The sequence below is a fragment of the Bombina bombina genome, chromosome 1, assembly GCF_027579735.1.
Source record: "Bombina bombina isolate aBomBom1 chromosome 1, aBomBom1.pri, whole genome shotgun sequence".
Classification (NCBI taxonomy): Eukaryota; Metazoa; Chordata; class Amphibia; order Anura; family Bombinatoridae; genus Bombina; species Bombina bombina.
This window is the reverse complement of record NC_069499.1, coordinates 1128977273-1128992562: the sequence shown is the minus strand read 5'-3', so window position 1 is coordinate 1128992562 and position 15290 is coordinate 1128977273. Positions and strand designations below refer to the sequence as shown.

Here is a 15290-nt window from a genome sequence, read left to right as displayed (position 1 = left end):
TGACCATCTAGTTAATAATATCAATATTTTTCTGAAGAAAGAGTCCTGTTTATCATTTCGGGCATATATATTGCATAAAGTTATATCTATACCTTGGAGCCTTCCCCTGACTATTAAGTATCTTCCTTCAGGGTCTTTGATTACTTCTTCTAAAGTGAAATCGAGTGAGCTGTGTATCAAAATTGTAACCCCTCTCTTCTTCTTTTCTGTGGTGAAATGATAGATATGTGGGAACTGTCTTGTCCAACTCTTTGGTATTGCCATATGAGTGAAGTGTGTTTCTTGAAGGTAAATTATATTGGCCTTAAGTTTGGAATATTGTGTGAGGGCTGTTTTACATTTAATATCAGAATTAAGGCCACATACATTATGGGTGATAAGCTTAATAATTGGGGTCATAATTATACTTCAAAGTGTACTCTCGTAGTTGGGACCCTCTGTAAATAGATCTTAGTGAGTCAGGCCATGTTCTACTTACGTATCCTGCCCTGGTAACCAGACTAGTGTTTGTATTCATGTTATTGTATATCGTACAAAGAATAAAAAAACAATAATGTAGAACAAAAATAATTTAACAGTAACAAGAACAACAAATTAACATATTGTAAAATTAACTGACATGTACTCATCATATGTTGATAACTGACAAATAGGCTGTGCAGTGTGCTGCTTATAGTATCTAAATATTAATAATTAACTACAATGAAAAATGGTTTGACAAATGTGGCTTTTTACGGCCCTCTGAACTTTACTAACAGTAGTATGCAACTTATGATATTAACTAAACAAAGATCAGAACAGTCCCTTGTTGTAGACATATGTGACTCCTCACCTAAGCTGTAGTTCAAGGCTAAAACATTGTATAAACATTTTTAAAAACCTGCAGAAAAAAAAGATAGCAAGATTAGTTTGAGCATATATACTCATCTCTATCTCTGCTTCATCTGTCATCTCTTCTTAGTGGTCATAAGTGACCTAAGAGTCCAGCGTTCTCCAAACAATCAACTCTGGTTAAAGGCTTTAACAGTGATGAATAAGAAGTAATCGCTGGAGAAGATGTTCTTCAGGTTTTGGATTTCTTTTTTGTAATCCTAGTCCATCTTTGTCTCTGTGGTTGGCTTGAGTTATATGTGGCTCCTCTGCTCCGGCTGTATAAGAAGGAGGCATGTTAGGTGGCTCCAATTGTAGGTATTTGCAGATTTCCAGGATGTTCACCTCTTCCTTGAAGCTGAGAGTTTTTCCTTCGTGAAATATCTGAAGAGCAAAAGGAAAGCCCCATCTGTAGTTGATCTGGTACTTCCTTAGAAGTGATCTAAGAGGACACAGTGTGCTTTGTTTTTTGAGTGTTCTTTGGCAAAGAGATAGAATTGGATGATAGAGCCTTGGAACTTAAACGTTGGTGTTTTCCTTGTCGCTGTGAGAACTATCTCTTTCACTGGAAAGCAAAGCATTTTAACTATTTCATTTTCTTTAGGTTTTGGGGCAAAGTGCCCGGTGAGCCTGTTCTATCTTGAACATGTTGCCGTCTGTCTCTCCCGTAATGGCTTGGAAGAGCTGCAGCAGGTAGGCATTCAATTCATCTGGGGTAATTGACTCTGGTACGCCTTTTAGCATCAGATTATTTCTACGGCTCTGGTTCTCCATATCCTCTATTTTGTCCTGGATGTTATTAATTATTTGCTGTTGAGTGGAGACCTGGTGAGCGAGGGTGGTTATTTTGTCGGATGTGGTTTTCTCATTATATTCTAAGGTAGTCACTCTAGTGCCAAGATCAGTCATGTCTCACTTGAGGTCTGGCAGACTACTAGTGACTGTATTTTGTAGAGAGTCAAACTTCTCCCAAAGCTTGTCGAAATTGACAGAGATGTCCTGTTTGGAAACCAGCATTTTTTGGTTTGCTTTTGTTGCAGGTATTGAGTCTTTCAATGAAATCTGAGATTCAATTTCTGAATCTGAATCTTCTTCCAAAGTGTTTTGAGATTCCAGAGTCTTTTCACCTTTGGTTGATTTAAAGAATAATGCGGCTGCTGAAACCTTATTTGCTGAGTTCGGCTTATTTAATTTTCTGGCCGCAACAATTTTGACAACAATTTGTAATAGCAGATTCTATATAATTTAACATGCATGAATTTTGGCAATCAGTATTACCAATGTTGCATTGTATCGGATCATGACAGTCTTTCACTTTATGACCCAGTTCATTGCAAAGAAAACATTTTATAACATAATCTGCTCCTCACCTAGATCCTTTTAAATGATTAACACTCCTGGAAGTAGAAATATAGAGTCCCTGAAAGTATGTCCTATGTTCCTCAGTGTCCCTCAAACCAAGAACAGTCTTATCAGGTCTTGCAGCATCTTGATTTCTCACTCTCTACACCCGCTCTGATCAAGAAGGCCCCTGCTTGTCTTTTGCATAACTCTCCACCAGACCAATCAACTGATCTGCAGACTGAGGATCACTCTGACTGACCAAGTGTTGCACGGCAGCAGGTAAAACTCTCAAGAGTTCCACAATATAACTGGAAGAATTCACCTCTGGTTGTAGCCATTTGCGAACAAGATGTATAGAAGGTCCATGCATGAAATCTATGAGCATGTGCTGCTATAGTCACTCCCAGCCTTGTCAGGATCTCAGCTTTCAGCATGGCGTAGTCCCCTGCTTGTTCTGGCTCCAAATCATAAAAGGCCTTCTGGGGTTCTCCACTCTAAAAAGGTGTCAATATACTTGGCCATTCACTTACAGGCCATCCTTCTCTCTCAGCAGACCTTTCAAATGTCAAAAGGTATACCTCAACGTCATCTGCAGGTGTCATCTTCTGAAGGTAACAGCTGGCACGGATCATCTTAGCCTCTGTATGTGTCCCTTCAGGGATTTTAGTCAAACCTTTAGCCAAGTGTCTGTTGCTGCTCCATTCTGAACACACAGTTTGCTTCTGATTGAGATGCCACAACTTTCTGAATCATGGCATCTGTATTTGTCTTTTGAGTAATTACCAGTTGCTGCAGAACTGCCATATTCTCTTGTTGTGCAGCTATGGCTTGTTGCTGTGTGACTGTAGCCTTCTGCTGTGTAGCTGTAGGTTGCAGTAAAACATTCACAACATACTCTATTTTACAGACTGCTAGTTTCCTCTTCAATACCCACAGGCTTCTTCAATGACGGGCCCGCAAACCCCACCAAATGCAACAGACTGCCTGTCTGTCTGGTACTTTACAAGCATAGCCCCAGGGGTGGAACTTCAGGGGGTGCAGAGTAAGAAACTGTGACTGCCCCCCGCCCCCCGAGGGTGGGGGCCCAGTTTAAAAAAAAAGTTGACCTGCCACTGCCTGCACTGATATCATGTGAGTGTGACGTGATGCTTCACTAGTGTCTCTGACTACAGGAGTTAGTGTTTCTGTTTTACCCATTGGCGTTTATGTGTATGTGTGTGTGTGTGTGTATGTTTGTTGAACCAGCAAATTACAGACCTTGTTACTACAGCATTGGGGGGACGGGGGTAAACAGTGTCACTATACAGTACCACTATATCCAGTACAGGGTTGTTGGACCATGTCACAGACTACTGTGATCACTTTATAAAGTACTGGGACGGGTAGGGTCAGGCCAGCCATCTCACCGGCAGATTACAGACTGTGTCACTAACTCACTATATACAGTACTGGTGGGTTAAACAGTGTCACTATACATAGTAATAGGGGGTCAGACCATCTCACAGACTGTGGGCACAGGGTACCTCCTTTTGCAGACGTAATCTGATTCACATTTTTTTTTCTGTGTTAAATGTTAATAAAAAAAAAAAGATGTATCAAATTCACATTTTTTTTGGGGGGTGGGGGGTCTTCTTAGATTATTGCACCTGGGCCCTGTGGTTTCTAGTTACGCCTCTGCATCGCTCTCTAGGGTTTTAGGGAAACACGTCCAAACTGTTGTGAAGTTTAAAAAGGCAGCAGCCTGTTTATTTGTAGTTCATAACATTATTCCAGCAAAACAAACAAACAGTGAGTTTTTAGCATAAAGTCCAGCATATAATCCAAATAACAAGTCTTTTAACACTGGTTTATTAGACTCCATCACTTTCCTTCACCACAATGACACATGTATATGATATGTATATATGATATATATATATATATATATCAAAACTAAACAATAGTTAGGCATTTGTATATCAAGTTGATTTTTTTGGTTTATTGCAGCATAAGAGTAAAAACATAAACAGTAGTTTGGTAATATCTCCTGCAAAAAAACAATTCATACTCAATACTAGGGAATACCAGGTATGAGTTGTTACGCAAATGTATACCAAAAATCAGCAAAGCCACACCTGAGCTCATTGTTCACACTAGGAAGTAGCGTACCATGTCACAGGGCACAATTTGGAAAACAGGTTTAACCAGATCTCAATCAATATTGCATAAAAGTAGCCTGATCCTAAACTTCAATATTTAACATGTGGCAGTGTAAATAAAACTCTGTAATATCCATGTGCACTGGACATTTCACAGTATTAACAATGCAAACACTTTGCCCACCTGTAAGGATCTCTACTGGTTGGTCAAATCCTTCCAAGCCCAAGCTGGTGAAAACTCTTTCTTATGCTCCTGAAACTTTTCAGTGTTTTTCAGTAGCGACCATCCTGACGTATTGACCATGTGACCAGCTTTCTGATTCACAAAAATGCTTATCCAAAAGTCTCTGGAAATAGCGTCTGCTATAGCAATGGTGTCATAAATAATCAACTTCATAAAGGATGAAACAGCCAGCTCTCCAGACTAAAATCTTAACGCCTAGATTTGGAGTTTTGTCGGTAAAGACCTGCGGTGCTAACAAGCCTTTTTTTCCAGCGCACCCTTAAGACAAAACTGGTATTACGAGTTTTCTGAATGGCTGCGTTAGCCTCAGAAAAGTGAGCATTGAGCCAAATTTAGCTCCACTTCAACCCTCAATACCAGCGTTGCTTACGGTAGCGGTAAACTGGAAAAACGTGCTCGTGCACGATTTCCCCATAGGAAACAATGGGGCTGAGCTGGCTGAAAAAAAAACTAACACCTGCAAAAAAGCAGCGTTCATCTCCTAACGCAGCCCCATTGTTTCCTATGGGGAAACACTTTCTAAGTCTACACCTAACACCCTAACATGAACCCCGAGTCTAAACACCCCTAATCTTACACTTATTAACCCCTAATCTGCCGCTATCGCTGACACCTGCATTATACTATTAACCCCTAATCTGCCGCTCCGGACACCGCCGCAACCTACATTATAGCTATGAACCCCTAATCTGCTGTCTCTAACATCGCGACACCTACATTATATTTATTAACCCCTAATCTGCCCCCCCAACGTCGCCGCCATCTACCTACACTTATTAACCCCTAATCTGCCGACCGGACATCGCCGCCACTATAATAAATGTATTAACCCCTAAACCGCCGCACTCCTGCCTCGCAAAAACTATAATTTTTTTTATTAACCCCTAATCTGCCCTCCCTAACATCGCCGCCACCTACCTGCAATTATTAACCCCTAATCTCCCGCCCCCAAAGTCGCCGCTACTATAATAAAGTTATTAACCCCTAAACCTAAGTCTAACCCTAACACCCCCCTAAGTTAAATATAATTTAAATAAAACTAACTAAAATTACTATAATTAAATAAATTAATCCTATTTAAAACTAAATACTTACCTATAAAATAAGCCCTAATATAGCTACAATATAACTAATAGTTACATTGTAGCTATTTTAGGATTTATATTTATTTTACAGGCAACTTTGTATTTATTTTAACTAGGTACAATAGCTATTAAATAGTTATTAACTATTTAATAGCTACCTAGTTAAAATAATTACAAAATTACCTGTAAAATAAATCCTAACCTAAGTTACAAATACACCTAACACTACACTATCAATAAATTAATTAAATAAATTAACTACAATTATCTAAACTAAAATACAATTAAATAAACTAAACTATAATACAAAAAAAACACTAAATTACAAAAAATAAAAAAATATTACAAGAATTTTAATCTAATTACACCTAATCTAAGCCCCCTAATAAAATAAAAAAGCCCCCCAAAATAATAAAATTCCCTACCCTAAACTAAATTACAAAGTAATCAGCTCTTTTACCAGCCATTAAAAGGGCTTTTTACGGGGCATTGCCTCAAAGTAATAAGCTAAAAAAAAATACAATCCCTCCCCAACATTACAACCCACCACCCACACACCCCTACTCTAAAACCCACCCGATCCCCCCTTAAAAAAACCTAACACTACCCCATTGAAGATCACCCTACATTGAGCCGTCTTCAGCCAGCCGGCCACCGATGGGACAGAAGAGGACATCCGGACCGGCAGAAGTCTTCATCCTATCAGGGCAGAAGAGGACATCCGGACCGGCAGAAGTCTTCATCCTATCCGGGCAGAAGAGGACATCCGGACCGGCAGACATCTTCATCCAGGCGGCATCTTCTATCTTCATCCTTCCGGAGCGGAGCCATCTTCTATCCAGCCGACGCGGAGCCATCCTCTTCTTCCGATGGACTAATGACGAATGAAGGTTCCTTTAAATGAAGTCATCCAAGATGGCGTCCCTCGAATTCCGATTGGCTGATAGGATTCTATCAGCCAATCGGAATTAAGGTAGGAAATATCTGATTGGTTGATTTAATCAGCCAATCAGATGGAAGTTCAATCCGATTGGCTGATTGGATCAGCCAATAGAATGTGAGGTAAATTCTATTGGCTCCTCCAATCAGCCAATCGGATTGAACTTCAATCCGATTGGCTGATTAAATCAAGCAATCAGATTTTTCCTACCTTAATTCCGATTGGCTTATAGAATCCTATCAGCCAATCGGAATTCGAGGGACGCCATCTTGGATGACGTCATTTAAAGGAACCTTCATTCGTCGCTAGTCCGTCGGAAGAAGAGGATGGCTCCGTGTCGGCTGGATAGAAGATGGCTCTGCTCCGCTCTGGAAGGATGAAGATAGAAGATGCCACCTGGATGAAGATGTCTGCCGGTCCGGGTGTCCTCTTCTGTGGCTCAAGGTAAGGTGATCTTCAATGGGGTAGTGTTAGGTTTATTTAAGGGGGGATCAGGTGGGTTTTAGAGTATGGGTGTGTGGGTTGTAATGTTGGGGGGGATTGTATTTTTTTTTACAGGTAAAAGAGCTGATTACTTTGGGGCAATGCCCCGCAAAAATCCCTTTTAAGGCTGGTACAAGAGCTGATTACTTTGTAATTTAGTTTAGGGTAGGGAATTTTATTATTTTGGGGGGCTTTTTTATTTTATTAGGGGGCTTAGATTGTAATATTTTTTTATTTTTTGTAATTTAGTGGGGGTTTTTTTTTTATTATAGTTTAGTTTATTTAATTGTATTTTAGTTTAGATAATTGTAGTTAATTAATTTATTTAATTAATTTATTGATAGTGTAGTGTTAGGTGTATTTGTAACTTAGGTTAGGATTTATTTTACAGGTAATTTTGTAATTATATTAACTAGGTAGCTATTAAATAGGTAATAACTATTTAATAGATATTGTACCTAGTTAAAATAAATACAAAGTTGCCTGTAAAATAAATATAAATCCTAAAATAGCTGCAATGTAATTATTAGTTATATTGTAGCTATATTAGGGTTTATTTTATAGGTAAGTATTTAGTTTTAAATAGGATTAATTTATTTAATTATAGTAATTTTAGATAATTTTATTTAAATTATATTTAACTTAGGGGGGTGTTAGGGTTAGGGTTAAACTTAGGTTTAGGGGTTAATAACTTTATTATAGTAGCGGCGACGTTGGGGGCGGGAGATTAGGGGTTAATAATTGTAGGTAGGTGGCGGCGATGTTAGGGAGGGCAGATTAGGGGTTAATAAAATTTATTATAGTGTTTGCGAGGCGGGAGTGCGGCGGTTTAGGGGTTAATACATTTATTAAAGTGGCGGCGATGTCCGGTCGGCAAATTAGGGGTTAATAAGTGTAGTTAGGTTGCGGCGACGTTGGGGGGGGGCAAATTAGGGGTTAATAAATATAATGTAGGTGTCGGCGATGTTAGGGACAGCAGATTAGGGGTTCATAGCGATAATGTAGGTGGCGGCGGTGCCCGGTCGGCAGATTAGGGGTTAAATAATTTTATTATAGGGTTTGCTATGTGGGGGGGCCTTGGTTTAGGGGTTCATAGGTAGTTTATGGGTGTTAATGTACTTTATAGCACTGTAGTTAAGAGCTTTATGTTCCGGCGTTAGCCCATAAAATTCTTAACTACTGACTTTTTTATGCGGTAGGAGTCTTGGCGGTAGAGGCTGTACCGCTCACTTTCTCCAAGACTCGTAATACCAGCGTTAGGCAAATCCCATTAAAAAGATAGGATGCGCAATTGACGTAAGGGGATTTGCGGTAGCATCGAGTCGCGGAAAAAAAGTGAGCGGTACACCTGTACTAGCCAAACTCTAAATACCGGCGGGCCTTAAAAAGCAGCGTTAGGACCCCTTAACGCTGCTTTTTAAGGCTAACGCAGAACTCTAAATCTAGGTGTATGACTTTATTCAAATAGCGTGGTAAAAAACATCATCTTCATAAAATCATATAGGTCATCAGGCAAGATACATGATCGTATGATTTTATGAAGATGATGTTTTTACCACTCAATTTGAATAAATAATTTTTCGTTTAGTCCGGAGAGCTGGCTGTTTTATCCTTTAACCCCTTAATGACCACAGCACTTTTCCATTTTCTGTCCGTTTGGGACCAAGGCTATTTTTACATTTTTGCGGTGTTTGTGTTTAGCTGTAATTTTCCTCTTACTCATTTACTGTACCCACACGTATTATATACCGTTTTTCTCGCCATTAAATGGACTTTCAAAATATACCATTATTTTCATCATATCTTATAATTTACTGTAAAAAATATTATAAAATATGAGGAAAAAATGGAAAAAAAACTTTTTCTAACTTTGACCCCCAAAATCTGTTACACATCTACAACCACCAAAAAACACCCATGCTAAATAGTTTCTAAATTTTGTCCTGAGTTTAGAAATACCCAATGTTTACATGTTCTTTGCTTTTTTTGCAAGTTATAGGGCCATAAATACAAGTAGCACTTTGCCATTTCCAAACCACTTTTTTTCAAAATTAGTGCTAGTTACATTGGGACACTAATATCTTTCAGGAATCTCTGAATATCCATTGACATGTATATATTTTTTTTTAGAAGACATCCCAAAGTATTGATCTAGGCCCATTTTGGTATATTTCATGCCACCATTTCACCGCCGAATGCGATCAAATAAAAAATGTTTTTTACTTTTTCACAAATTTTTTCACAAACTTTAGGTTTCTCACTGAAATTATTTACAAACAACTCATGAAATTATGGAATAAATGGTTGTAAATGCTTCTCTGGGATCCCCTTTGTTCATAAATAGCAGACATATATGGCTTTGGCTTTGCTTTTTGGAAATTAGAAGGCTGCTAAATGCCACTGCGCACCACACGTGTATTATGCCCAGCAGTGAATGGGTTAATTAGGGAGCATGTAGGGAGCTTCTAGGGTTAATTTTAGCTCTAGTGTAGTGTAGTAGACAACCCCAAGTATTGATCTAGGCCCATTTTGGTATATTTCATGCTACCATTTCACCGCCAAAAGCAATCAAATAAAAAAAAATTGTTCACTTTTTCAAACTTTAGGTTTCTCACTAAAATTATTTACAAACAGCTTGTGCAATTATGGCACAAATGGTTTTAAATGCTTCTCTGGGATCCCCTTTGTTCAGAAATAGCAGACATATATGGCTTTGGCGTTGCTTTTTGGTAATTAGAAGGCCGCTAAATGCTGCTGCGCATCACATGTGTATTATGGCCAGCAGTGAAGGGGTTAATTAGGTAGTTTGTAGGGAGCTTGCAGGGTTAATTTTAGCTTTAGTGTAGAGATCAGACTCCCACCTGACACATCCCACCCCCTGATCCCTCCCAAACAGCTCTCTTCCCTCCCCAACCCCACAATTGTCCCCGCCATCTTAAGTACTGGCAGAAAGTCTGCCAGTACTAAAATAAAAGGTATTAAAAAAAATAATATTTTTTTTAGCATATTTACATATGCTGCTATGTAGGGTCCCCCCTTAGCCCCCAACCTCCCTGATCCCCCCAAAATAGCTCCCTAACCCTCCCCCTCTGCCTTATTGGGGCCATCTTGGGTACTGGCAGCTGTCTGCCAGTACCCAGTTTGCAAATAAAAATGTTTTTTTTTATTATTTTTTTTTATTTGTTTCTGTAGTGTAGCTTCCCCCCCACAGTCCAATACCCCACCAGCCAAACCGATCACCGTGCGCATCCCCCCGGTCATCCCCGCCCCCCTCCGCATCACAAAGGCCATCGATGGCCGCCACCCACCTCCCACACCGGCTCCCACCCACCAACGAACTTAGCCGTTAATGTCCGGTGCAGATAGGGCCACAGAGTGGCTCTCTCTGCACCGGATGGCTAAAAATGGTTATTGCAGGATGCCTCGATATCGAGGCATCACTGCAATAACCGAAAAGCAGCTGGAAGCGAGCAGGATCGCTTCCAGCTGCTTTCCACACCGAGGACGTGCAGGGTACGTCCTCAGGCGTTAACTGCCTTTTTTTGAGGATGTACCCTGCACGTCCTCGATCGTTAAGGGGTTAAGCAACTGACTGCTGTGTGCATTGCTGTGCAGTCATTTTTTGAGGGAAAGAGCCACAGGCTCACAGCAGTGTGTGCAGCATGGCAGAGTGTGAGTAATTAAAAGGTTGACAGTGCTAACGGAACCAGCAGCCCACCGGGCATTTGCCTTCTTTGCCAGATGGTCAGTCCGGGTCTGCTTTGAGCACTTATAACGTTTTGTGCAATTATTTTTAAAGTATTTTTTATTAGATGGTGTTATTATGAGTGTGTGTACTTTGTAATGTATTTTTGATGTGTTTTGTGACACTTTTTTTGTTTCGCAAAACAGTTAACCAGAGCTCTAAGGTTGCGATAACCCAACATGCGTTAACTTCAAATGCGGTCAAGCTATCACGTTTACTTTCAACTTGTAATACGATCGAAAAACCTGATCCATACAAACAACCGCGATAGACCCTTTTTCACTCATGCATAACTGTTAGATCTCCATTCATAATCTAGCCCATAGTATGGTTCACAAAATAATACAAATTTGAATGAGACCATGCATCACAAACTAAAAGCACAAGGGCAAATTGTGGTCACATATTTTTTTTCCCCTATACCAACTTTAAGTTCTGCAATAGGATTAAGATCTTGCTCAAAATAGAGAAAGCATCTTAAACTGGTGATTCATCTCAAAAGTGAGAAATGGTTTAGCAGTGACAGAGTTAACAAATTGCTAGGGACATTAAAAGTCAGTTTATGATACTGTGTGGCAAAAGTCCATGACTACAAAAAGTAGATCTCAGTGAATGAGAAAGATTAGATTATGTTTATTTATAAATTAGTAAAAAAAATATTTCTAGTACATCTTAACTGTTCTATTAATGTTCTTTCTATTTTACAGATAAATAAAGCAGTTATGGAAAAGGCTCAAATCACCTCAGAAATTGATTATTACAACATGGAACTCACTCATCTACAACAAAGGTAGTAAATTATCATTTTATTATAAACAGCTGATATTTTTATTGCTGATATCTAAGTATTTATGTCTTTAGGATTGCAATACCAAGCTAATCAGTTATATACATTTTCATCAATACAAACTGACATCACATTAGAAAACTTTCGTTACATTTCCCCGCAGGTTATCTGTAATAAGTACTATGATTCCAAAATGACGTGTGCATTTTCTTATATTAATTATGATTTGTGGAAAAATCAAAGGCCAAGATTCAATAAAACAAATGTGCAATTAAAAGCTTGCCGCAATTTTACAATTCAAAGATTAGTACCCACCCTTTGTCACAGCCACGAGTTTCAAGTTAAGTTCTGCAGTAATCGTGAGCTGCATCTACCTCATAACCATTCCCCAGGAGCGAAACTACAGGGGGTGCAGAGGGCTCAATTGCGACTGGGCCCCCAAGGGTGGGGGCCCAGCTTCAATCGGCCAATAGAAAGCAAGCTCAATCCTATTGGCTGATTGGATCAGCCAATAGGATGAAAGCTCAATCCTATTGGCTGATTGCAACAGCCAATAGGATTTTTTCACCTTTAATTCCTATTGGCTGATAGAATTCTATTAGCCAATTGGAATGGAAGGGATGTCATCTTGGATGACGTACCTTAAGGGGAAACTTCATTCTTCGCTGACCATCAGAAGAAGAGGATGCTCTGCGCCGGATGTCTTGAAGATGGACCTGCTCTGCGCCGGATGGATGAAGATAGAAGATGCCATCTGGATGAAGACTTCTGCCCGCTTGGATGAAGACTTCTGCCGGCTTCGAGGAGGACTTCTGCCTGCTTGGATGAAGACTTCTGCCACGTGGATGAGGATGGATGTCCGGTCTTCAAAAACTGTAAGTGGATCATCGGAGGTTAGTGTTAGGTTTTTTCAAGGGTTTATTGGGTGGGTTTTATTTTTAGATTAGGGTTTGGGCAGTAAAAGCGCTAAATGCCCTTTTTAAGGGCAATGCCCATCCAAATGCCCTTTTTACGGCAATGGGGAGCTTAGGTTTATTTAGATAGGTTTTTATTTGGGGTTTGGTTGTGTGGGTGGTGGGTTTTACTGTTGGGGAGGTGTTTGTATTTTTTTTACAGGTAAAAGAGCTGATTTCTTTGGGGCAATGCCCCGCAAAAGGCCCTTTTAAGGACCATTGGCAGTTTAGTGTAGGCTAGGGGTTTTTTATTTTGGGGGGGCTTTTTAATTTTGATAGGGCTATTAGATTAGGAGTAATTATTTTTTATTTTTGATAATTTCGTTTTTTATTTTGTGTAATTTAGTGTTTATTTTTTTTAAATGTAGATACATGTATTGTATTAATTTAATTTAACCCCTTAACGACCGAGGACGTGCAGGGTACGTCCTCAAAAAAAAGGCAGTTAATGCCTGAGGACGTACCCTGCACGTCCTCGGTGTGGAAAGCAGCTGGAAGCGATCCTGCTCGCTTCCAGCTGCTTTCCGGTTATTGCAGTGATGCCTCGATATCGAGGCATCCTGCAATAACCATTTGTAGCCATCCGATGCAGAGAGAGCCACTCTGTGGCCCTCTCTGCACCGGACATTAACGGCTAGGTTTGTGGGTGGATAGGAGCCGGTGTGGGAGGCGGGTGGCGGCCATCGATGGCCCTGGATGATGCTGAGGGGGGCGGGATCGGGGGCGGGGATGCCCGGGGGGCGCGCACGGGCGCGCGCGCGTGCACGGGAGGTGGGGGCGTGCACGGGGAGGGAGCGGGTGGGAACCGCTGCACTACAGAAAAAGTAGCATTAAAATTTACTAAAAAGGGGAAATAAAGTTGGAAGTAAAAAGATCAGGCAGGTGGTGGGGGTTGGTCTGTGGGGGGGGGAAGCTACACTACAGAAACTAAAAATAAAAACAAAAAAAAACCTTTTTATTTTGCAAAATGGGTACTGGCAGACAGCTGCCAGTACCCAAGATGGCCCCCAATAAGGCAGATGGGGAGGATTAGAGAGCTGTTTGGGGGGATCAGGGAGGTTGGGGGGCTAAGGGGGGATGCTACACCCCCAGCATATGTAAATATGCTTTAAAAAAATAAAAATTAAAATAAAAAAAACTTTTATTTTAGTACTGGCAGACTTTCTGCCAGTACTTAAGATGGCGGAGACAATTGTGGGGTGGGGGAGGGAAGGGAGCTGTTTGGGAGGGATCAGGGGGTCTGATGTGTCAGGTGGGAGGCTGATCTCTACACTAAAGCTAAAATTAACCCTGCAAGCTCCCTACAAACTACCTAATTAACCCCTTCACTGCTAGCCATAATACACGTGTGATGCGCAGCAGCATTTAGCGGCCTTCTAATTACCAGAAAGCAACGCCAAAGTCATATATGTCTGCTATTTCTGAACAAAGGGGATCCCAGAGAAGCATTTACAACCATTTGTGCCATAATTGCACAAGCTATTTGTAAATCATTTCAGTGAGAAACCTAAAATTGTGAAAAATTCAACGTTTTTTTTAATTTGATCGCATTTAGCGGTAATATGGTGGCATGCAATATACCAAACTGGGCCTAGATCAATACTTTGGGTTGTCTGCTACACTACACTAAAGCTAAAATTAACCCTACAAGCTCCCTACAAGCTCGCCTAATTAACCCCTGCACTACTGGGCATAATACACGTGTGGTGCGCAGCGGCATTTAGCGGCCTTCTAATTACCAAAAAGCAATGCCAAAGCCATATATGTCTGCTATTTCTGAACAAAGGGGATCCCAGAGAAAAATTTACAACCATTTATGCCATAATTGCACAAGCTGTTTGTAAATAATTTCAGTGAGAAACCGAAAGTTTGTGAAAAAGTGAACGATTTTTTGTATTTGATCGCATTTGGCGGTGAAATGGTGGCATGAAATATACCAAAATTGGCCTAGATCAATACTTTGGGATGTCTTCTAAAAAAATATATATACATGTCAAGGGATATTCAGGGATTCCTGAAAGATATCAGTGTCCCAATGTAACTAGCGCTAGTCTTGAATAAAATGGTTTGGAAATAGCAAAGTGCTACTTGTATTTATGGCCCTATAACTTGCAAAAAAAAAGCAAAGAACATGTAAACATTGGGTATTTCTAAACTCAGGACAAAATTTAGAAAATATTTAGCATGGGTGTTTTTTGGTGATTGTAGATGTGTAACAGATTTTGGGGGTCAAAGTTAGAAAAAGTGTTTTTTTTCTATTTTTTTCTCATATTTTATAAAAAAAATTATAATAAATTATAAGATATGATGAAAATAATGGTATCTTTGGAAAGTCCATTTAATGGCGAGAAAAACGGTATATAATATGTGTGGGTACAATAAATGAGCAAGAGGAAAATTACAGCTAAACACAAACACCACAAAAATGTAAAAATAGCCTTGGTCCCAAACGGACAGAAAATGGAAAAGTGCTGTGGTCATTAAGGGGTTAATTTATTTTATTTTATTGCAATGTTAGGTTTTAGTGTAAGGCAGGTTAGGTTTTATTTTACAGGTAAGTTTGTATTTATTTTAGCTAAGTAATTAGTAAATAGTTAATAACTATTTACTAACTAGTCTACCTAGTTGAAATAAATACAAACTTACCTGTGAAATAAAAATAAACCTAAGATAGATACAATGAAACTATTAGTTATATTGT

General features: G+C 39.7%; 1 protein-coding gene across 1 annotated transcript in view; it reads left to right on the top strand.

The window, feature by feature from the left end:
- The window catches only part of KRT222 (keratin 222), a 161809-nt gene that overhangs the window by 75132 nt on the left and 71387 nt on the right, over positions 1-15290 (top strand). The window contains exon 3 of the mRNA XM_053698477.1: positions 11557-11639. Coding sequence (XP_053554452.1) covers positions 11557-11639 — 83 coding nt within the window. The remainder of the gene's footprint in view (positions 1-11556; positions 11640-15290) is intronic.